This window comes from Anomaloglossus baeobatrachus, chromosome 1 (assembly GCF_048569485.1).
Source record: "Anomaloglossus baeobatrachus isolate aAnoBae1 chromosome 1, aAnoBae1.hap1, whole genome shotgun sequence".
NCBI classification, from domain to species: Eukaryota; Metazoa; Chordata; class Amphibia; order Anura; family Aromobatidae; genus Anomaloglossus; species Anomaloglossus baeobatrachus.
Window position 1 is genome coordinate 395367024 of NC_134353.1, and position 24023 is coordinate 395391046.

A 24023-nucleotide genomic window follows, 5' to 3' on the forward strand; every position below is an offset into this window, starting at 1 on the left:
CAGTGGCAGCGCCGCAACCTCCGGGTCACATGCTCCGGTCACATGACAGCATGTGACCGGCGTTTGTCGGGCTGCCACTGTACTGTATACACTGTACTGGAGTGTGCTGCATCCGCCAAACCGGCGAAAAGCCGGACGTGTGAAACCGGGGTCCCTCTTGCAGACTCTTATTGCCAGCTACAGCGTGTGCACAACACAGCGCATGTGATGAATATGAAAGTGTTTTGAAGCAGCTTCAACAAGATCACCTAATCCTATAGTATAATTTTGCTGTTCTTCTGTTGTAATATCTGTTTGTTCCTCAGTTACATGAGCAGCACTGTGGCCTTCCATCTCACATATACTAAATCCTAAATTTTCTTCTAGCTGTTGTTCATTACTCTCATTCATCAGTTTAATTGTACTTATGTTTGAAGCATTGTCCGTTACAATGGCAAGAACCTGTTCTTTTTTGCGTTCCTAATCTTGCAGAACTTTTTCCACTAAGGCCTGGAGAAACTGGCTGATGTGATGAGCTTTACTATCTTTTACTGCCAGCGTCTTACTAACAATTTCTTTCTTGTTACAAAAATATCGAACATTGAGGGCAAAATAATTCAGTGAAATGCAGTGACTCTGGGCATCCTAGCAAAGGCAATGGGTGAAAAGATAGGACATTCAGACACAGCGTTTTGTGAGGATCCTCACAAAGAATGAGCAGTCAGTTTGTGTGGTGTTTTTCTAATCTGCTTTTGCTATGGAAAGCATTATTTATGAGCTCATAAACCTTTCAGGTGATGCTGCATTGCACTACTGTCCCCAATTTATTATATATTTTAGGAGTTGGAGTCGGTGCATTTTATACCGACTCCGACTCCACCAAAATGAGCTACGACTCCACAGCCCTGTTGGGGACTCATCACAGTTCCCAATGAACTCTGATGAACATATGAAGCTGTAGCGCGGGGGTCATCAGGATGTCATCAGAGTTCATTTGGAGCTCCGATGACCACCTGGATGTCACTGTGCTTGCAGAATACCCACCTGTCCCCGTGGTGCTGTCCTTAGCGGTGCTGTACCCCGCGATGCTCCGGCTTCCAGGTCCTGAGTGCAGTGAATAATCGATGAATATAATGAGCGGGAGGCAGCAGAGCCGAAGACAGCAGGTAAATATGGAAAATCTTTTTATTTCACAGACCCGTTTTTTCTCCGGTACCTGTCACACGTATGCAAACACACATGTGACGCACGGATGACCATAACCATGCGTGTGACTTGTACCTGATTAAACATAGATGTCTGAAACCGGCCTCATTATGAGCAAGAGCACATCCAAAGGCATCGACCTTATTGGTGGGATAATATCACTATCTAAGGCTCATATTAGAAAGGTATATAGATTGTTCCCATTGGAGGGTATAAAGATAAGGGTTAGCACAAAAAGGACCTCCAATAAATAATGTAAGCAAAGGTACATTACCAAAACTGTTGCCACGAGGAGACCCCCTGACGCATGTCTCTCCAGGTCTTCCTCACAAGTACAATGGTAATATATTTCTTTGATATTATACATTCTACATTCACAGCTCACTTTACCTTGAGGTACATTCTGTACAACCTTTACAAAACCCTTTTAATCTGTGTGTACATTTTTGAGTCCAGCCAAGTACAACTAGGCCGCTGGGGATTGGAATCCACAGTGCAGAGTGCTTAAGCTTTCTGGGCACTGCCGCTGCGAATTGCAGTCCGCAGCCACCCCAGAAAATGGCGCTTTCATAGAAGCGCCATCTTCTGGCGCTGTATCCAACTCTTCCAGCTGCCCTGATGCCGGGTGGCTCGCTGGGTAATAATGGGGTTAGGGCTAGCTGTATATTATCAACTGGCCCTAAGCCCAAAATTCATGATGTCACGCCAGTATTAGACATGGCCACCATGAATTTCTAGCAAAGATAAAAAAAAACACAACACACAGAAAAATATTTTTATTAGAAATAAAACACAACACAATTAGTGACTCCATCTTTATTGCAATAAAGAACCCCCCCCCTCCGCAGTAATCCTGGATCAAGGGTCCCGCGCCGGCCAATCCGGATCCATCTGATCGGTTTGCTGGAAGGCAAAGCGATCAGATGTGTCAGGTTCAAGGGCCTGAATCACATCACACATCAGCTGATTGTATAAAAGCCGTTTATGCAATCAGCTGATGCATCAGTGCAAAAAAAAAAAATACACACGTCTGTGCTGACTCCCGTCCAATCGCTGCAGGAGCTGTCGGTAATCAGTGATGCGGTCTCCTGATGGCATCAGCTGATAGTTTAAGCCAGCCGGGCGGTAAAAAGCCAGCATCGCTACGAGACTTGCGATCAGCTGATGCGTCATGTGCCGCATCAGATGACCGCATCAGGTGATCCACCGCCAGGTCTTGCAGCTATTGGATGTGTCCAGGGAGTCTGCACACAGCCGGAACAGGGGTGGCGGTACTGGGAAGAGGAGCTGGGAGCGGACATGGCACCGGGAGTCTGCAGACAGGTGAGTATTACATTTTTTTTTTTTTTTTCTACTGTTCACTTTTGATTTCACAGCTGCTTCCTCCTCCACCGGACATGGCGCCGGACGGGAGGTGGAAGCAGCGGTGGTGGTACCGGGAGGATTGATGCTTCTGTGTTTACCAACAGAAGGAATCCTCTTCCTGTACATGTCACTTTACTGCCCTCCCCTTGCGTTTTTAGTCATAGAAACGCACTAAAACGCAGCTATATTTGCAATTTGCGTTTTTTCATTGCGTTTCTGAACATCTCATCGAACTTAATGGGTGGAAAATAATTGACATGCTGCGTTTTTGTGGGCACCACAAAAACGCAGCTAAAAATAAACCCACTGTGTGCAGACAGCAAAAATGAAAAGTCATAGACTTTGCTGGGGATGCAAAGTCATGCAGTTTTCTGAGCAAAAACGCACCCGAAAAATGCGCAAAAATGCACTGTGCGCACATAGCCTAATAAACAATCCTCACTTAACATCTATTGATTACACAGTGATTAACCACTTCACCCCCGGGCATCTTTTTTTCTCCCCTCCCCTTCTTCCAAGAGCCATACCTTTTTTTAATTTTTCTCTCAATATAGCCATATGAGAGCTTGTTTTTCTGTGGGATGAGTTGTACTTTTGAGTGACACCATTCATTCTGCCACATATTCTACTGGAAACAGGGAAAAAATTCCAAGTGTGGTAAAATGACAAAAAAAATGCACATGCATTATAGTGTGTGTTTTGTTTTTTTTTTTTCTATTTTTTTTTTATTTAATTTACCATGTTCACTATATGGTAAAACTGATGTGTCAGTGTGATGTCTCAGGTCGGTGCGAGTTCGTAGATACCAAACATGTATACTTTTACTTTTATCTAGGCTGTTTAAAAAAAATTCTGACGTTTGTATAAAAAATAGTGCTTTTGTCACCATATTCCGAGACCCGTAGCGTTCTCAATTTTTGGGATCTGGGGCTCATTGATTGCTTATTATTTGCCTCTTGAGCTGGTGTTTTTATGTAAACCATTTGTGGGTATATCCGATGTTTTGATCGCCTGTTATTGCATTTAATGCAATGTTGCGGCGACAAAAAGAAACAATTCTTGCATTTTGATTTTTTTTCTCGCTGCGCCTTTTACCTATCAGATTAATTGATTTTATGTTTTGATCAGTCGGGTATTGCTGAATGCAGTGATACCAGATGTGGTTTTTTTTATTGTTTTATTTTCAATGGGGCAAAGGGGGGGGGGTGATTTGAACTTTTTAAGTTTTTGTTGTTTTTTTTGCTAGATTTTTTTTTAAAGCTTTTATATTTTTTTTTATTGATTTTGCTAGTCTATGCCTGCACTTTCTGCTTGTGCTGGTCAGAGTGATGCTTCAACACAGACTGGTACAGGAGGAGAAAGGACCCTGCCCATGAGGGATCACAGTCTACAGGGGATAGGTGAGGATACAGTAGGTGAGGGCAGAGTTGGTAGTGCAGCGGTATAGTGTTACTGAGGCTTACGGCAAGTTTTAGGCTTGTCAGAAGTGGTGGGTCTTCAGGTTCCTTTGAAGGTTTCCACTGTAGTGGAGAGTCTATGTTGGGTAAAGCACTCCATAGTATGGGAGATGCACTGGAGAAAACTAGTATGCGATTGTGGGAAGAGGGGAGTAGAAAAGGCGATGCTGTGAGGACCCAAGGTTGCGTGCAGGTAGGTACCCGCAGATGTGGTCACAGATGTAAGGAGGACATGGGTTGTGGATGGCTTTGCATGTCATGGGTAGGTTTTTGAACTGGAGTCTTTGATGGGATAGGCAGAGAGGGGAGGTCAGGGAGTAGTGGGGGAGAGATGGTTTAGTCCTGCAGCAGAGTTTAAGATAGATTGGAGGCATCGTCAAATGCAATATCTGGAGCAGTGGAAACATGTCCTGTGCCTAATCGCGCCATTTTATCTGGCAGTATGATGGATTAGACTAGATATGGCGAATGGCAGGAGACTGTCCTGACTGAATTGTGCTAACTGTAAAGTTTAGTGAAATGGTAATACTACGTAGTTGTGTTTCAGGAGTTAACCTATGCCCCATAATTCAAATAAAGGGAAATCTTAGAGGTTGTCCAACCTAAAATGAAGTCTGCAGTCAAGAATAAGGAAATTCTGGCACATCCATGTAGATAAAAGGTACGTTTCTTTATTCAAAGCTACATTAAAACATAGCTTTGGGTCACAGACCACTCCTGGTCCTGACATGTTTCCAGCGGGATAGTGCGCCCTTAATCCTATGATTAAGAGTGTGAGGGCGCATGAATGCGCCAGGAGTGGTCTGTGACCCAGCACCATGTTTTAATGCAGCCTTTGAATAAAGAAACGTACCTTTATCTACATGGATGTGCCAGAATTGCCTTTTTCTCTACTTTATATGATATGTCTTGGTAGCGGAACGTATCGGAGCACTCCTGGAGGACAGCGATCTGCAGCAACTGGAATGTCAGTAAGCTTCATTTTCTCTGTTTCTATATTGCGACAAGTCTGCAGTCACTTTATGTTCCTGTTGACTTGTGAATCCTCGCACTGTGCTCCATGAGGATTCTCCAGTGTCAGAGCTGGGAATGTCAGTCATGCGGTCGGATTCTGTCCGAAGTAGGCGTATTTCTTTTTTGCGACCACATGACCGCCATTTCTCGCTCTGACACTGGAAAATACTCACAGCGGACAGTGCATTTGAGGTCACAAGAATGACTGCAGACTTTAGACTGGACAACCCCTTTAATGTTTCGGTATTCCATGATGCTTTGGATAATTGTATGCAACTTGTGGAACCCGTTGTCGAAGTCTCTTTTCTGTTCCACCGTGTTCAACCCTAGTGCACAAAGTTGTGCACACGCTGCAGCTGGAAATAAGAGAGAGTCTGCAAGAGGGACATGCTGGAACTCTGGCAAAGTGAGGAAATTGGATATTGCTGCCAGAACAAGCGTATTCCAGCACTTATACAATTGTTAAGGCCTAGGCCGTAACGCATTAGCTTTTCTCCTCCCCTTATGATTTGATGTCCTCATGCCTAACAACCTGGAGATTTTAACAGAATAAATAAATGTGAAGTTTTACCTTGTACGCCTATTTGGCCCGGTACAGGTTCGTATAGAGAGTTTTGTTCTCCGGCTTTAAAATAATTAGGTCAGATTTGAGGTCCTCTATGAAGGAGGATCTGATGGAGGCAATACTATGTCTCAGAACAATTTCATAGACCCCATTGAAAACCTCTGGAATGTAATCAAAAGGAAGATGGATAGTCACAAGCCATCAAACAAAGAAGAACTGCTAACATTTTTGCCCCAGAAGTGGCATAAGGTCACCCAAAAACAGTATGAAAGACTGGTGGAAAGCAGCCAAGACGCATGAAAGCGGTGATTAATCATGGTTATTCCACAAAATATTGATTTTTGAACTCTTCCTGAGATAAAACATTTTTAGTATTGTTGGTTCTAAATGATTATGAACTTGCTTTCTTTGCATTATTTGAGGTATGAAAGCAATGGTTTTTTTTGGTATTGTGACCATTTCTCATTTTCAGAAAATAAATACAAAATGTATTGCTTGGAAATTTGGAGACATTGTGTCAGTAGTTTATAGAATAAAAGAACAATTTACATTTTACTCAAAAATATACCTATAAAGAAAAAAAATCAGACTGAAAATTTTGCTGTGGTCTCTTAATTTTTGCCAGAGCTGTATATGTGGTGTTATTTTTTAAGTATTTGATAATTTAATCTTTACGTTAAAGGGGTGGTTCACCCATATTCATTATTGGCCACAATGATATGTTGAAAAACAAGGTTTCTCTCAAATACCTTGTGTTGCCAATAATGCCCGTGAGCAGCGCTATTGCGGACTGCTCTTCCCCATTGCCTGACCCCCAGCCCCCATGACCTTGGGGATCCATTGATGTCACGTCAAGTTCGTGCTCACCAGACATCACTGTGGCCGGCCCCAGTCTCTTTGAGTCACTGGGCTCTGGGTGGAATTTCCCCGCTCGTCACAGCCCAGCATCACAGCGCAGCACCTCTCTGCTCACTCCTCTTTTGCTGCAGAGCACACATGCAAGAGGGAGATGCTAGGCTGTGATGAGTGGGGAAACGCCACTCACAGCCCAGTGACTCACGGAGACTGGGGCCGATCGCGGTGATGTCAGGTCAACAGGACGTTGATGTGACTTCACCAGATCCCTGAGGTCACGGAGCCCGAGGATCAGGCGATAGGGAAGAGTGGACTGCAATAGCGCCGCTCACAGCCACTATTACCAACACAAGCTTTCTGAGAGAAACCGAGTTTCTCAACATAATATCGTTGTGGCCAATAATAAATGTGGGTGAGACACTTCTTTGAGTTTTATCAGTAGGTTCACTTTTGCATTATTATTAGTAAGCTGGGCCTGGAATTTATAATTTTTTCCCCTCACTATTTGCTATACGTTTTTTTTTTTTTTTTTTTGTTAAACTGTTTTCCCCCCCACTTACTGCACAGTGTATTGCATATTTACAACTTAGTAAAGTTTTTCGTGTTCTAAACTTGTAATCCAATAACTATATTTTATGTTCTATCTAAACAGCTTGATTATTGCATCATAATAATGAGTAAAAGCCGGATTACAATTTTCCTACAGTAACTTTATCACAAACATGAGTCCTGTCTGAGGGAGTCGTGGAGTCAGGGAAATGTCAGCGTCAGAGGTTTGGCTTACTGACTCCACAGCCCTGATTGCTACAACATTTTGTCCACATTAGCCAGCATGTCTTCTTACCCATTGGATACATTAGATTCATATGACGTATTTATGTTCACCATACAGCTATGAAGGAATCGCAGGGTCATTTTTGCCCAATTCTTCCTGGAACTAACAATGTCATTTTCTTCACAGTGCTTAAAGGAAAGGGAAAATCATTTGTTAAAGAGATCCAAAAAGGACCCGAAGTCTGTAAAGACCCAGCTATCCTAACAACGCATGCCATGGGAGTGAATATATACAAGTCTGGATCAGATGTTAAGTTAAAGGACAATTCTCAGTATCCTGAATGGTAAATTACTACCTTACCTCCATGTTTACCAAACAGCAGCACTCCACCAAAATAACCAATCACATGGCTGGGTACATTGCACACATCTAGAGCAATGATTCAGAAAACCTACACTTAGCTATAGAAAACATCTGTACATTTTTTCTTGAGCTAACGTCTTTCATTTAGTAATGAATCATTTCATACAAGAAGTCCCAGTACAATTAATTGTTATTCCTTTCTCGCCTTTTCATTGGGGGACACAGACAGTGGGTTATATGGTGTCTCCAGGGGAGGCGTGACACTAGGTTTGAAAAAAAAGTGTTAGCTCCTCCTCCCACAGCATATAACCCCAGCTAGGCGGGAACTAGCTCAGTTTTTTCCTAGTGTCAGCAGGGAGGCTGACATGTCTGGACTGAGCTCCACCAGAGGTGCCTCAGGCCAGCTTATTTTTACTTTTTATTTTGTTTTTCTTTTCCTATTCATTCTATTTTTGATAGGGGCAATACCAGGGTGCCCTGCCACCCCCGTTCCCCCCGTGTACGGGCTGAGGAAACCTGGCGTGCACAAGCCGTCAGTCTTCCCTCGCGCCCAAGTGGTCGGGTCTGCGTACTCCTCCAGGCTCCCTGGAAGCACCTCACACCAAGGTAGCTCCAGAGGGCTGGCAGAGCCGAGGACCTGCTTCAGCCTTGAGTTGAAAATGCGTCCCCGAGATCCCCGCATCCCAGGACAGACGCGTCTTCAGACGGAGCCAGGAGCAAGTAGGGAGACGACAAGTCAGTCCCCTGCATCCAAACCGCCGCCTGGAAAGGCGCCGGTGGGGTGATGCAGGCCGTGATCCCGGGGAAGCATCATTAATTTAGCTCCTGGCGTCTGCCTGCATTCTAGCAACGCCCCCTCCACTGCTCTAGAAGCCGCTCCCTCAAGTGAGCCGTCTCTCCCCTTCATGCTGCCAGAGAACACTGGACGCCATTATATGTGGGTAGCAGACACAGGTGAGATCGCCTCCTTGGCTCTGCGATTCTGCAGCACTATATACCGCTCTGCTCAGTGGTATATCGCTGTCTTTCTAGCGGTGTGTGTCTGCTGGCTGGCGGTGTATATCAGCTTTTAGCAGTATATACTAACTGTGCCTGTAGGTATATACCGACTGTTTGACAGGGTGTGCTACTTTACTCGGTATATACCGGCTCTGCATAGCAGTCATTTATAATACTGCTAGCAGCTCCTCACCCACAGCAGTCCCTTTATAATACTGCTAGAAGCTCACGGTACTTATTGTGGAACTGTTGCTGACATGCGTAACCACAAGGGTGATAAAGCTTCCCAGGCGTCCTCTACGGACCTGTACTATGCTTTTACCACCTGTGGACGCTCGTTTTTGTAATAGCCGAAGCTATCCACTATGCCGGGGCTGCAATGCCCCTACTACCGTGTCACAACAGCCTCCGCTGCCGGACCAGGAGGTCGTGCAGTCTGTGGATTTGGCTGCGGCCACTATCCAGGCAGTACCCCAGTCTGATGACGTTATTCCTGCCTGGGCTCTTCTAATGTCTAAGAGGTTAGATGACCTGGCACTCAGATATCCCAGCCTTCCACAGGCTCTCACAGCCTCCAGGGGAGCCCGCCTTCATCTGGTGTCTCGTTCCCAGTACGTAAAAAGGCTGACTCCAAAAGGCGCCATTGCGACTGTTACGTCTTGTCCGACTCGGACGATGATCAGTCTGACTCAGGCTCCGTGACCTTTAGTAGTCACGATTCCCAAAGACTCTGACTCTGGTTCAGATGTCCCTTCTGAGTCTAGACATATGGAAGACACATTAATTTCGGCTGTCAATCACTGTCTGTCGATTTCTGATCAGCCTTCGGACCCGATTTCTCAGTCGGCAATCAAGCGGGCCAAGAAGCCTCCTAAGTTCTTTGCCCAGGATCCGATTTTTTTCATCAAATCATATCTAAAACGGTGGGATCACCCTGATAGGAGGTTTAATAAAAAATCCTCCTCTTCATTCGCTTATCCCTTTCCATCGGAACTGGTTAAGCTCTGGTCAGTACCCCCCGTTGTGGATCCGCCAGTATCCAGGCTGGCTAAGCACACGGTTATGTCTGTCTCAGACACCGCGTCTCTCAAGGACTCGTCCGACCGAGCAATTGATGCTGCGGTCAAATCTATTTTCCAGGCTTCGGGCTCCTCTCTGCGCCCCCTGTTTGCCTTAACATGGGTGGTGAGAGCTATGAGTGTGTGGAGTAGGAACTTGCGCAAGTTGCTTCGCTCTTGGAATATTCCTTCAGAGGCTCTTGAGATCCTTTATTTGTTCTCTCTAGCCTCTAATTACTTGCTTCACGGCTCCTTAGATGCAGCTAGCTTGTCAGCCCTAATGGCAGCCAACACTGTTTTTGCCCGCAGAGTCCTGTGGCTAAAGATCTGGAACGCGGACAGTGCCTCCAAGAAGTCCCTGTCCACACTCCCCTTCCAGGGTCTTCGTCTGTTTGGAGAATCCCTGGACAAGCTTATATCTGAGACGACGGGTGGTAAAAGTACCATTCTATCACAAAAGCGGCCTGTATCCAAAAATTTGAAAACGTCTTCTTGGCGCAGGCAGTCCTTTCGGCCCACCCCCCAAAAACCATCACAGGGGTCGTCGCAACGCTCAGATCGGGGATCCGGTCCCTCAAGGAACTCTTCCTGGCGTTCCCACTCCAGGCAATCTAAACCCAAGGGACCTCGCCCCGCGAAGGCCCCTTCAGCATAACGCCGGGTACCCCTCAGAGCCGACTCCTGTTGGAGGGCGGCTTCTGCTTTTTCGAGATATCTGGCTAGACCATACTCACGATGCTTGAGTTCGAGAAATCATCACCTCAGGTTACAAGATCGATTTCCATTCCCTACCGGCCAACAGGTTTCTGCGTTCTCGGCTTCCAAAGTCCACAACGCAAAGCCAGGCCTTATGTCAGGCCATAGCCTCTGTGCAAAAAGAAAACGTTATGATTCCAGTGCCCCTGGAACAGCACGGCAAAGGTTTCTCTTCAAACCTCTTTGTCGTCCCCAAAAAAGATGGCTCTGTCCGTCCTATCCTGGACCTCAAAAGGCTAAACAGGTCCGTACGGATTCGGACCTTCCGAATGGAATCATTGCGAGCCGTACTAGCTGCTATGGAACCGGGAGAATTCCTAGCTTCCATAGAGATTCAAGATGCTTATTTACACATTCCCATATGTGTATCGCATCAACGGTTCCTTCGATTTGCCGTAGGACACCGTCATTTCCAAATTCAGGGCCCTTCCCTTTGGACTGGCTACTGCGCCTCGGGTCTTCACAAAGGTCATGGCGGCCGTCATGTCCATTTTGCACCCCAGAGGCGTTCTGGTCGTTCCCTATTTGGACGACCTACTTGTCAAGGGGAGCTCTCCTCAAGTTTGCTCAGAAAGCGTGCAAATTTGCCCAGACATGCTCTCAAGGCTAGGGTGGCTTCTCAACGTCAACAAGTCATCCCTCATTCCTCATCAGCGCATCACCTTTTTAGGTATGCTGATAGACACGGTTCAGGCCCGGGGTTTTTCTTCCAGAAGACAAGAGGTCTTCCCTGATCCGGGCCGCCCAATGCCTCCGCTCCCGCTGTTACACATCCCTCCGGAGTGGGATGAGAGTGTTGGGCAAGATGGTAGCAGTCATGGAAGCCATGTCGTTTGCCCAATTCCATTTGCGCCCTCTGCAATTGGATCTTCTGTCCTCTTGGGACAAGAATCCAGCCTCTCTAGACCAGTCAGTCCACTTATCTCGGACTGCTCTCAGCTCCCTCGTCTGGTGGACTCAGGTCTCATCCCTATCTCAGGTGAAGTCCTTCCGCCCTGTCCACTGACCTGTGGTCATGACAGATGCCAGCCTGTTAGGCTGGGGGGCGGTGTTTCTCCACCACACTGCTCACGGACGCTGGTCTCACCCCGAGCGATCCCTTCATATTAACGTTCTGGAGATCAGGGCCATATTTCTGGCCCTTCAGACCTTTCAACCCTTGCTTCTGAGCCTCCCGGTTCGGATCCAGTCAGACAATGCCACGGCTGTGGCTTACGTCAATCGTCAGGGAGGAACTCTCAGCAGGGCAGCGATGAAAGAAGTCTCCAGGATTCTTCTTTGGGCAGAGATGCACATTCCCATTATTTCAGCTGTCCACATTCCGGGGATAGACAACTGGGCCGCAGACTTTCTCAGCAGGCAAGGTCTAGCGGCAGGGGAATGGTCCCTCCACGACGAGGTGTTCCATCAGATCACTCTTCGTTGGGGGCTCCCAGATGTGGACCTCATGGCGTCTCGGCTAAACGCCAAAGTACATCCCTTCGTATCCCGGTCGAGAGACCCGCTAGCGCTCGGCTCCGACGCTCTAGTCCTCACGTGGTCGCAGTTTCGCCTGCCACACGTTTTCCTTCCGTTCCCTCTCATTCCGAGCCCGGATCTTCTGTCGCAAGTTCCAATATTCCACCAGAATACAGCACAGCTGCATTTGACGGCGTGGCGTTTGAATCCTTGATTCTAGCCAAGTCGCGTCTTTCTTCCAGGGTAGTTCATACCATGCTTAATGCTCGCAAGCCTTCCTCCGCCAGCATGTATCACAGGACCTGGAAGACCTATCTGTCCTGGTGTGACCGTCATAATCGGTCGCCCCTTACCTTTACAATCCTTAATGTTCTTGCCTTTTTGCAAGACGGTATGGACTCGGGTCTTGCTCTCAATACCCTTAAAGGACAAGTTTCTGCCTTGTCAATTTTTTTCCAGAAGCAGCTGGCTTCTCGCCCTCAGGTCCGTATCTTTCTTCAAGGGGTGGCGCATTTGGTCCCCCCTTATCGTCACCCCTTAGATCCCTGGGATCTGAATTTGGTTCTCGGAGCACTTCAGCTTCCTCCTTTCGATCCCTTGAGAGAAATCTCTCTTCAACGGATGTCTTGGAAAGTTGCCTTTTTAGTCGCTATTACCTCTATCAGGCGAGTGTCCGAACTGGCAGCTCTGTCCTGTCGCTCACCTTACCTGATATTCCATCATGATAAGGTGGTCCTTCGGCCTTCCCCCGCCTTCCTTCCGAAGGTCGTATCCTCTTTCCACCTGAACGAGGACATTGTGTTGCCGTCATTCTGCCCGGCCCCGGTCCACTCCTTTGAGAAAGCCCTTCACACTCTCGATCTTGTCATGGCTCTGCGGATTTACATCTCCAGAACAGCGCTGTTGCGAAAGTCCGATGCCCTTTTCGTCCTCTCAGAAGGACACAAAAAGGGCGACCGGGCTTCCAAATCCACGATTTCTCAATGGATCAGGACTGCCATGCGTGAAACTTACAAAGCACAAGGTGTCGTTCCCCCTCAATCTGTGCAGGCTCACTCTACGCGAGCAGTGGGTGCTTCCGGGGCTATCCGCCATCAGGCTTCGGCGGCCTAACTTTGCAAGGCCGCTACCTGGTACAGTGTGCACACGTTTACAAAATTCTACAGAGTGCATACGCATGCCTCCGCGGATGCTGCTCTTGCAAGACAAGTCCTTCAGGCGGCAGTGGCCCATTTATAAGTGGCCACTGCTCGGTTTTTTGGCAGTGTTTGTGTGTTCCCTGCAGTTGCAGTTGTTAGTCAGCTCTTAGGCTGATGTTCTACATTGTTAATAGTTCAGTTCCCACCCAGGGACTGCTTTGGGATGTTCGACTGTCTGTGTCCCCCAATGAAAAGGCGAGAAAGGAAAGGACATTTTTGTGTACTCACCGTAAAATGTCTTTCTTGGAGCCTTTCATTGGGGGACACAGCTCCCGCCCTTTGTGGTTTTGGTTGTCCTTCTCCTACTGCTTTTACAACAAACTGAGCTAGTTCCCGCCTACCTGGGGTTATATGCTGTGGGAGGAGGAGCTAACGCTTTTTTTTTTTCAAACCTAGTGTCACGCCTCCCCTGGAGACACCATATAACCCACTGTCTGTGTCCCCCAATGAAAGGCTCTAAGAAAGACATTTTACGGTGAGTACATAAAAATATCCTTTTTTAAATGGAACTTTTCATGTACCCAAACATTATTATCCTGTAGATATAGGGTTAATAGCGCTCCAACACTGTTGGGCCAGCTTACTGAATGCGTGGCTACCAGTAGAAAATGAACTTTATTTTTCCCTTGAGCCGCTGGCTTTGTCATGCAGATGTGCCAGGATCAGCTACAGTTACCGCTCTATACTGTAGCGTCTGTTAGCACGTCCCAACACTTTGAAAGCTCGCTCTGTACAGATGTGCTACAGAGTGAGCGGTCAATCAGAGTGCTGGAGCGTAGTTACAAGCACTGCTCACTTTGTACTGAGTGGTGAATGTAGCTACTTCGGCCTTATCTCAATGACTGACAGCTGGCAGCTTCTGGGGAAAAATAAAGTTAATTTTATTCTGGTAGCCGGGCTTTAGTGCAGACAGCATTCGAGAACTACCCAATAACCCTATATATGCAGGTTAATAGCTTTTGGGGACTTGGCAGGTTCCCTTTAAATACGATTCCTCCCCTTCCTCCTCCTCTGCCACGTAATGCTGCCCTTCCCAATATGATTGATATACATAGCCAGCAGAAGGCTTTCCTGGCTGTGTGGACAAAGTAGAAGACTTCATTCATTAGAATTCAGAGATGGAGCGCTAGGCAGCGTCCGGAGTAGGCTGGTTAGAAATGTACTAAAAGGCTAGAGAACGTGGTGGCAATGGCTTTCAAAGGAAAAAAACCTGATAACCAGTTCCCGTTAAAATAATTTTCCGTGTTTCTAGCATAAAGAAAAAAAAATTATAAAAAGTTTTGAGAAGCACCTATGGTATCAAAATGCTCAACACTCCCCTACAGAAATTCCTTTATGGGTCCAGTTTCCAAAACGGGGTCAATTGTGGGGGTTTCAGATGTTTGGTACCTTAGGGGCACTGCAAACGCGACATGGTGCCCACAATTTATTTCAGGCAAATATGTGTTCCAAAATTCAAATGGTGCTCCTTCTGTTCCAAGCAGGTTGCCCAAACTGAGGTTTCCAATCACATGTTGGGTATCGGCGCGCTCAGAGGAAGCGGGATAGCAAACGTTTGGGTCAATTTTGTTGTGCCATTTCTTGTAAAAGTGAATAAATTGGCATTTCATTATACTTGCCATTATTTCCTGTGAAGCACCTGAAGGATTAATAATCTTCTTTAATGTGGTGTTGAGTATTTTGAGGGGTGCAGTTTTTGGAATGTGTCGATTTGGGGTATTTTCTGTCACCTAGGCCTCTCAAAGTCACTTCAAATGTCATGTGGTTCCAGAAAAAATGGCTTTGTGAATTTTGTTAGAGAAATTGCTGATTAAACTTTGAACCCTTCTAACTTAAAATAAAAAATCATGTTTCAAAAATTGTGCTGATGTAAAGTGGAAATGTTATTTAGTAACTATTTTACGTGACATAACTTTCTTTTTTTAAGGGCATTAAAGTTTAAAGTTTGAAATTTTCAAAAATGTTGCCAAATTTCTGATATTTTCACAAACGCTAAAATAAAAAAATCAGCCCAAATTTACCGCTATCATGAAGTACAATATGTCACGGAAAAACAACTCACCGGGATCCATTGAAGCATTCGCGTTATCACATCATAAAGTGACACTGGTCACAATTTAAAAAATTGGCCTGGTCAGGAAGGTGAAAACAGACTGGGGGGTGAAGGGCTGAGATAATCTTATATATGTGTCCCTGTTATGTACTGTGTAATGGCCGTCTCTGACCGTACAGGGACATGGTCTGATCATACCACGTCTCCTGCGCTGAGATAATCTTATATATGTGCCCCTGCTATGTACTGTGTAATGGCTGTGTCTGACCGTACAGGGACATGGTCTGATCATGCCACATCTCCTGGGCTGAGATAATCTTACATATGTGGCCCTGCTATGTACTGTGTAATGGCCGTGTTTGACTGTACAGGGACCTGGTCTGATCATACCACATGTCCTGTGCTGAGATAATCTTACATATGTGGCCCTTCTATGTACTGTGTAATGGCCGTGTTTGACTGTACAGGGACATGGTCTGATCATACCACATCTCCTGGACCAAGGAAGAAGTAATAAAGTATACAGACATTACAGCACTGATCACAAATAATTCTTTCTTTTGAGGTAAAACATTTTTTTGAAAACGGGCAGGGAAATGTTTTACCTCACAGAAAGAATCAGCTGTTATCTTAGGCTGTGCTGTCAGTGTATTGTCTTTTGTGTCCTCACCTGCCCAGAAGATGTGGTATGATCAGACCATGTCCCTGTACGGTCAGACACGGCCATTACACAGTACATAGCAGGGGCACTCATATAAGATTATCTCAGCATTGGAACCATTTTTTTTAAACCCATCCATCTGAGGAAAATATTAGTATTTCAAGATCTATTTGTTAAAATGAACTTTAAAATGAACTTTGTTCATGTGAAAACCCCTTTAAACATCAGGCCCCGTTTACTCTAGGGTTATCTGGTACCTTTCAGGGCAGGTCGGTAATGGGACAGGGCAGGTCAGTAATGGGACAGGGCAGATCGTTAATTGGTACCTGAGCTTGGCACTTGGCACAGGTAAAAATATTGCATGTTTGTGGGACTTAAAATGTAACTTTATTTGTGGACAGAATACAATTTGGGGGTACACACTTGGATAGTAAACCTGTCAGTATTTTTTATGATGTTAGAAATCTCAGCGAAAGTAACAAACTATTCCAATAATATGGAATACAGACATTACTAGTGGATCCATCTTAATGGACTACACTGGGGAATTTCTCTGTATGGAAGGTTTGCGCATTGTAGTGTTCTTACATGTTTTATGTAGCTGTGAAGGCTATACATGTTACCCCTCTCTGTAGTAGTCATTCACATACATCGTCCATGGCCTGGGCATCTGTCCACAGTGACTGAAAATACTGTTTATGGATGATTTAGGCTCAGGGCCAAACTTTTCATTAAAATCTCTATATTTAGTGTATCATCTTGTGCCACAGAACCTGTGCTGCCAAGAACAATATGTCCTGAATGATGTATAAGGCTATGTTCACACAAGGCATCTTTTACTGCGTTTTTTTTGTGCATTTTTGAGGTCACAAACATGCACCTAAATGCATGCATATCCTTCTCTCAGCAAAGTCTGAGATTTCTATTTTGCTGTCCCCACTGGGCATCTTTTTTTGTCTGCGTTTTTGAAGATGCAGCATGTCAATTATTTGTGTTTTTTTCCAGCGTTTTTGAGCCCTTCCAGTCAATAAATTTGACTTTAAAAAACACATTGGGCAAAGTACAGTTAAAACACATGCGGTTTTTTTTGTGCTTTTGCCACAGGTGCGTTTTTTTTGGGGGGGGGGGGCAAAAACGCTGCATCTTAGCCTAAGTTCACACTTCCGCTGTTTTGCATCAGTCATAATCAGTTGTGTGACTGATGCAACGGATGCGTTGCAGATGATGGCACAACTGATGTGTCTGATGCTGCAAAAAAACGATCTGTTGTGTTTTTGTTTTTTTTTACTGTTTTACCGGCGGTCGGCTGTTGTGAACGGTAAGCTGATCACCGGGCGATCCGCTGATCGTTCACAATAGCTTGGCTATCCGCTGATCGTTCACAATAGCTTGGCTATCCGCTGATCGTTCACAATAGCTTGGCTATCCGCTGATCGTTCACAATAGCTCGGCTATCCGCTGATCGTTCACAATAGCTCGGCTATCCGCTGATCGTTCACAATAGCTCGGCTATCCGCTGATCGTTCACAATAGCTCGGCTATCCGCTGATCGTTCACAATAGCTCGGCTATCCGCTGATCGTTCACAATAGCTCGGCTATCCGCTGATCGTTCACAAAAGCCGGTCGATCAGCTGATCGTTCCAGCCGCTGGAACTGAATTTACAGTGCATCATGGTTTTTTACTGTGCGCATGCTCACAGTAAAAAAACGATCCACTTCACACAAAGTTACATTCAGCGTTGCTCCCGCCTGCCGGTCTGTCAGTAAACGACTGATCCGTCACGCAGCGGATGCAACACAGGGCCATCAGTCACAATCCATCGCTAATAGAAGCCTATGGGGAAAGACCGGATTCCTGCAAAATATTTTGCAGGATACCGTAATTCCTCAAGGCGACGGATTGTGACTGATGCAAAACAAGTGTGAACTTAGCCTTAAGATGCACTGTGTGAACATAGCCTTACAGATCCTTCAGTGCACATGTGAAGCTGGGTCAGACTATAAAAACAGGCTATTAAACGATCGCTGACCGGCTAACGTTGCGGGTCAGTGGTTGTTTACCGCCGCACATCTCCATGTAAATGGCCATTTGGATTTATTATATTGCATATTTATTTATTTAGAAGATATATTTATATTACATATTCTGACTTATTTGTGTAAACCCTCTTTTCTAAAGTTAATTTCTCCCCCGCTTACCTTTTTCCTTAGGCTTTTTCAGTTGGATTTGGGACCGCCTAAATCTTTGGAAGAAAGAAGTCCAGATACTCCCGAATACTGGAAACTTCTACGAAAGTTGCATATGTGGAGAAACAATCGTCTAGCCAAGACCAAGAAATTCAAATAATAAGCCTGTTGTCTGAAAATGAAAAAACTTCCGAAAAACCCAAATAAATTATTTCTCTTTATAGATAATGTGTCCAACTAACTTTTTAAAATGAATAGAACTAAAACAATACATATGAGAAGTATGTCGTATATGAAAAAAGGAAAATGGTATGTGTCACAGACATGGAATGTCCTCCTAACTTGTTATGGGACTGACGCTATCGCTAAGACCCCCGTGGTCACCATGTTCAAGCCTAATTAATTCCAGTTTGTTAAACCTGAATGGGAAGGGGGTCACTTATCTAGCCTTGTTTAGACTCCTTAATAGGCTATGATTTACACGCTTAACTTGGACTTCTATGCATGCAAGTGCATTGTATTTCCCAGTCATATGTTGCCAGGTGCTTTGTCACTCGTTAGAATCATTAAGAGATGTAGCTGAGGTGTACAAATGAGCAAGAATGTGAGTGAAAATCTCTAATGACAGAGTAAATGCAGCCCTTAGTTTACTCATCCATGCTGAGGGAGCAATTCACATCTTAAGGGCAGAAAACAGTTTGGGTTTGTCTTTTACCCGGTAGTATATTACATTCTGATAAACTTTGTAAATACATATGTTTTGCATAAAATAATACTTAAGTTTTCTTTTATTAAAAAAATAGTTTTGGAAAAACATCAAAAAGGACAGTATTTTTGTATCCCTTTAATCTTGCTGTGTCCAAGTATAATTTTGCAGAAGCTCAAATTCCTCCTACAATTTTTAGACCATTCAGATGTCATTCTAACCAGTCCTATGTCACGCCTTAGTCAATTAATTTTGCGGTAAATGGGATATCTTCATTAACCAGTAACAGTTTAATATTGGTGTGTTTCTGATGAGCTTTCTATAGGTCAGATTGGCTGCCAAGTCTTATCTATGGTCTGAATATGTTCCTTGGCCTTCATCCGAAGAGCAGCAATGCTGGAGCTTCTTTGGTCTAACTCATCTAGGGGAAACTTGTCCACAAAGCTGCCCATGCACTGGTACGGACCACTGCTTAGAGGCTGTATAGATGTCATTGGAGGTGCACTATTGAGGAAAGTGTGGCCAGTGTATGGTGACTGAAGATTTTGGGAAGGAGATATAAATCCTGGCATGCTGTGCACAGTTGTAGCAGCCGAAATGGGGGACGTGAGCCATGGATCCAAAGGCAAAGAAGAACTTAACGGACCAACACTTGTAGTTATAGGTGTCCTTGAAAATGCGAGAAGCTGGGAGTCGTGAAGCTTTGCCGAGGAAGACTCCAACTTCTCCTGTCGCCTCCATTTAGCCCTTCTGTTCTGGAACCAAACCTGCACCAGAAAAGAAATAGGGATTTGTCAGGGATTGGGAGGCATCATTCTATATACAAGTGGAGTGGCAGGTGTTACTGAGGAAGAGCAAGATATCTGCTGCATTAGGATGAGTGCAATTAGCATTGCCGGGACCAGATCCCTGATAATGATGATTCCATTAACGGCTCGAAGTGTCTGCTAATTGGATAGAGCAGTTTATGGATTAGGAGAGGGTGAAAAAGCACATAGGGTAATAAGGGGAGCTGAAGTGTCAATTAAACTGTACACGTGGATGGAAGGGTTTGTAGGAGGTATTTTACTAAAACGGAAACTAATTTGGCTGTGCGTTGGGAGAATTGAGAGTTAAAATAGTGGTAAAAATGTAAGATGAAGGTATATAGACTTACTGTCTCAAATAAACAGCTGTAATAAGGATTCTTGCTTATAAGGTTGGTGTTTGTCTGGGCAGTCAGTCGTGGTTTTGAATAGGTTATCCTGCTTAAAGGTCCAGTCACACTAAGCAACTTACCAGCGATCCCAACAACGATAGGGATCGCTGGTAAGTTGCTAGGAGGTTGCTGGTGAGATGTCACACTGCGACGCTCCAGCGATCCCACCAGCAACCTGACCTGGCAGGGATCGCTGGAGCGTCGCTACACGAGTTGCTGGTGAGCTCACCAGTGACCAGCCCCCAGCGCCGCGTGGAAGATGCTGCGCTTGGTAACTAAGGTAAATATCGGGTAACCAACCCGATATTTACCTTGGTTACCACCGCACGGAGCTACACGTGCAGAGAGCAGGGAGCAGCGCACGCTGAGCGCTGGCTCCTTGCTCTCCTAGTTACAGCACACATCGGGTTAATTAACCCGATGTGTGCTGCAGCTAAATGTGCACAGAGCAGGGAGCAGCGCACAATGCTTAGTGCTGGCTCCCTGCTCTCCTAGTTACAGCACACATCGGATTAATTAACCAGATGTGTGCTGCAGCTAAATGTGCACAGAGCAGGGAGCAGCGCACAATGCTTAGTGCTGGCTCCTTGCTCTCCTAGTTACAGCACACATCGGGTTAATTAACCCGATGTGTGCTGCAGCTAGCTACATGTGCACAGAGCAGGAGCCGGCACTGACAGTGAGAGTGGAGGAGGCTGGTATCGAAGGTAAATATCGGGTAACCAAGGACAGGGCTTCTTGGTTACCCGATGTTTACATTGGTTACCAGCCTCCGCAGAAGCCGGCTCCTCCTGCCTGCACATTTAGTTGTTGCTGTCTCGCTGTCACACACAGCGATCTGTGCTTCACAGCAGGACAGCAACAACTAAAAAATGGCCCAGGACATTCAGCAACAACCAACGACCTCACAGCAGGGGCCAGGTTGTTGCTGGATGTCACACACAGCAACATCGCTAGCAACGTCACAAAAGTTGTTCGTTAGCAGCGATGTTGCTAGCGATGTTGCTTAGTGTGACGGGGCCTTAAGTGTCTGCTCGCACTTTATTAGCAAAGTTTGTTCATTGCGTGCACTGGGTAAATTTCCCTGCACATGCGGAAATCCTATATATCTAGCCTATACAACTGAAGAGCATACAAATGAATGTACACCATTGCTTAAACAAAATGGTACAGCCCAGTATACCTTTAATACCTTTTTTTTTTTTTTTAAGCTTGTTTCAAATTTCTATACAGCAATATTCAAGGTATACTTATAAGTTTTGTAGTTGTTGAAAGGACACTTGGCATTCTTCAAGAGCCTGGGCGTCTGCACATGAAGAATGGATAGACCATTAGGATACGTTTACACCATGTTCTACTACTGCTCAACACAGAATGCTATAATCCACAACTAAGATGACAAACCCTGACAGAGAAGGAAAAGCAGAGTCCCAAGCTACTGTTTAGCTCCTTGAAGTCAATGGCCACGAATTTGGAACACTAGTATATAGTTTGTTAGGTGTCAGACAGAAGCCCTCAACAGAATGGTGCAAAGAATATGATTTAGTTTCAGCCTAAGGCTCGAATCACACTTGCGAGTGTAAAATCGGTCCGATTCTCATGCTAGAAAGTCGGACGATTTTAGTTCACTTTTCATCAGTGTGCTGTCAGTGTGCAATCAGTTTTCACCCTCAGCGGCTGCTATTCATGTACTCTTATGTACAGGAGCATTTACATTGTTCTCTGCTACATGCGTGAAATGTATTGAGAAAAACTGATGTCACTAGGATGGTGTATGTGCTGCCCGTGTGACATCTTTTTTTTTTTTTTTCACGCACCCATAGACTAGCATTGAAGAGACTCGTGCGAGAAACTCACCAAAACGCAGCATGCTGCGATTTTTTTTTTTTTCTCAGTCCGATTTGGACTGAAAAAAAATAGCAGATCGGAGTTGCCTCATTGATTAACATGTGTCCGAGTGCAATGTGAGAATTTCTCGCATTGCACTTGTGCAAGTTAATCGCAAGTGTGAAGCCGGCCTAAAGGTCCAAGTACAATGTGTTTGCAGATCTCTAAAAGCCTAAGTGATGCTTTGTAGGGTTTCTGTCTGAAGACCCGAAAAAGAATATTCAATGTTCCCCAGACATAATCATTAACTTCAATATTTGAACTCCTGTGTCAGACTTTTGAGTTGCACATAATAAATTCTGCGGGGAGAACGTGGAGTGATCCCGGCCTATTTGTTCCCCAAAGCACCCAATTTGAACATAGCTTTTATTTCTCTTAGAGCTCTGGAGAAAGCTGGGCTGTGATTAATTGCTATAAGAAATGGACAGTTTTTCTTTTGGACATTTGTTGGACTTTTTTTTTTTTTATAAACAGAATAATCCACATTTTTGTTACACATGCACATTTTCTTCTACAGAGTGCAAATCTACATGGTTTTAATTAGTGCATGAAAGAAACAGAAAAGGCTCCTTTCAAATTCGCTATATCGATTTAGTTTTTATTAGTTGTGCAAATTGGTACAAAAAACATATATTTTTTTATATTCTTTTACAGCATAATATTAAAACAACCCTAAAAAGTAAAAGTATGGGTATACTTATGGTTTATGTTTGGAAAAAGTTTACTGTTGCTCTTCATTTTCATGCAGTTAAATTAAAAAGTGTGCAATTTTAGCCCCCTCCACCACCACCTTCTATTCATGATCTTGCACTCATCTCACCTGTACACGAACTTCTGGTAGGCTGACTTTCATGGCCAGTTCCTCCCGGCTATATACATCGGGGTAGTGTGAACGTTCAAATGCACGTTCTAACTCATGAAGTTGGTAGGTGGTGAAAGTTGTTCGGTTCCTTCGATGCTTTTTTTTAGGGATTTCATCTTCTTCCCCTTCAGGGGGGGATGATGTTGGTGTATTGTCTCCTCTTAGGTCACACAAGTCTCCTTCACATTTGTCTAGAAACATCCTAAATGCTGTAAAACAAGAAGGTTGTACATTTTCATAAACTGAGCTCATCGGTCCCTTTTGGAAAGTATAAACTCAAGATTAGTGTTGAGCTAGTAGTTAACTATTCGTACTCGCTCTGCTGTTAGTGAGTACTGTTCGTTACTCACATATTCATTATTATTAGCGGGGACAATGTAAGTCAATGGGAAATATTCGCTAAGTAGCGAATAACCCGAAAGCCGTACTTTTCGTGCGAGTAGTGAATAGTACGGCTTTTGGGTTACATGCTACTTAGCGAGTATTTCCCATTGACTTAAATTGCGCCTGCTACTCGTAACGAATATGCGAGTAGCAGACAGTACTCGCTAACGGCATAACTAGTACGTATAGTTAGCTACTCGCTCAACACTACTCAAGATGTCTGTTGCCAGAACACTTTTTTTTTTTAAAAGACCTAAAAAGATTTTAATAAATCATAAAAATGTTCTTTTTACATGTACCAGAGGCACAGCAGCCATATAAGTGAAATGTATGTAGACGTGACCCAGTAGTAAGTCTTGTTATTAAAACGAGGTTTTGATATAACAGAATAGTATACAAATGTGAGGTAGGGTGGGGATACTGACAAGGGGAGCACTCATGCTGCTGTTAGCTCATGGTATGCCAAGCTAAGCTCCTTAGCCGAAGATCTGCTCCACTGTTGAGGGATTAGTAGGGTTTTTGTCGTGTTACAACTTTACAAACAACAACATAGATGGGTTCCAGAAGGATACACCTCACATGGATCAAACAGTGTAAGATTGTGCTGGCTGCAGAAATGGTGTTGGCCATCAGTGCTTGCATTTTTCACTATTGTAAAAGAAAAATGTCAATTTTATTTGTCTGGAAAAATGTGTGCAAAAGCTAATTTGTAGAAGCGATAACGTGGACACATGTTTGTTTCACAAGTTCTGAGGAGCGTATCGAACGTCTTATGTTATGTCCTCCATGGAGTCATGTTGTTTTATTTCTATTTAATTACCAAATTTGCATGTTGGATATAAGGGAAAAAAAATGACTTGTTTTTCAATTTGTCTATATCATACTGGTGTTCTACAATTCCAATACATTTTTGCTGCCAAGTTATATAGTATATTAGAAATATTTTGGTCCCAAGGTTTGATTTCCTTTGCAGTGCTACAACCAATACTGTTACTTATTAGCTTCATAGATCGAAAGTGTACTATCGGGTTTGGA

The 24023-nt window shown here is 44.6% G+C and overlaps 2 protein-coding genes across 2 annotated transcripts in view; one reads left to right on the top strand and one right to left on the bottom strand.

The window, feature by feature from the left end:
• The window catches only part of MRPL54 (mitochondrial ribosomal protein L54), a 30245-nt gene extending 12066 nt beyond the window's left edge, over positions 1-18179 (top strand). The window contains exons 2-3 of the mRNA XM_075352577.1: positions 7403-7559; positions 17976-18179. Coding sequence (XP_075208692.1) covers positions 7403-7559; positions 17976-18111 — 293 coding nt within the window. The 3' untranslated portion in view covers positions 18112-18179. The remainder of the gene's footprint in view (positions 1-7402; positions 7560-17975) is intronic.
• A 783-nt stretch (positions 18180-18962) lies between these two features.
• On the bottom strand, positions 18963-22805 carry RAX2 (retina and anterior neural fold homeobox 2). The gene is made up of 2 exons (XM_075352576.1): positions 22563-22805; positions 18963-19424 (listed from the first exon to the last, which is right to left on the bottom strand). The coding sequence occupies exons 1-2, from the start codon at positions 22803-22805 to the stop codon at positions 18984-18986; spliced, it is 684 nt and encodes a 227-aa protein (XP_075208691.1). The 3' UTR covers positions 18963-18983.
• Between the last annotated feature and the right edge of the window lie 1218 nt (positions 22806-24023).

Coding starts and splice junctions, on each gene's coding strand:
- RAX2 (XM_075352576.1), bottom strand. CDS start 22,805: ATGTTTCTAGACAAATGTGAAGGAGACTTGTGTGACCTAAGAGGAGAC. Junction 19,425..22,562: donor TACCAGAAGTTCGTGTACAG/GTGAGATGAGTG, acceptor TTTCTGGTGCAG/GTTTGGTTCCAGAACAGAAG.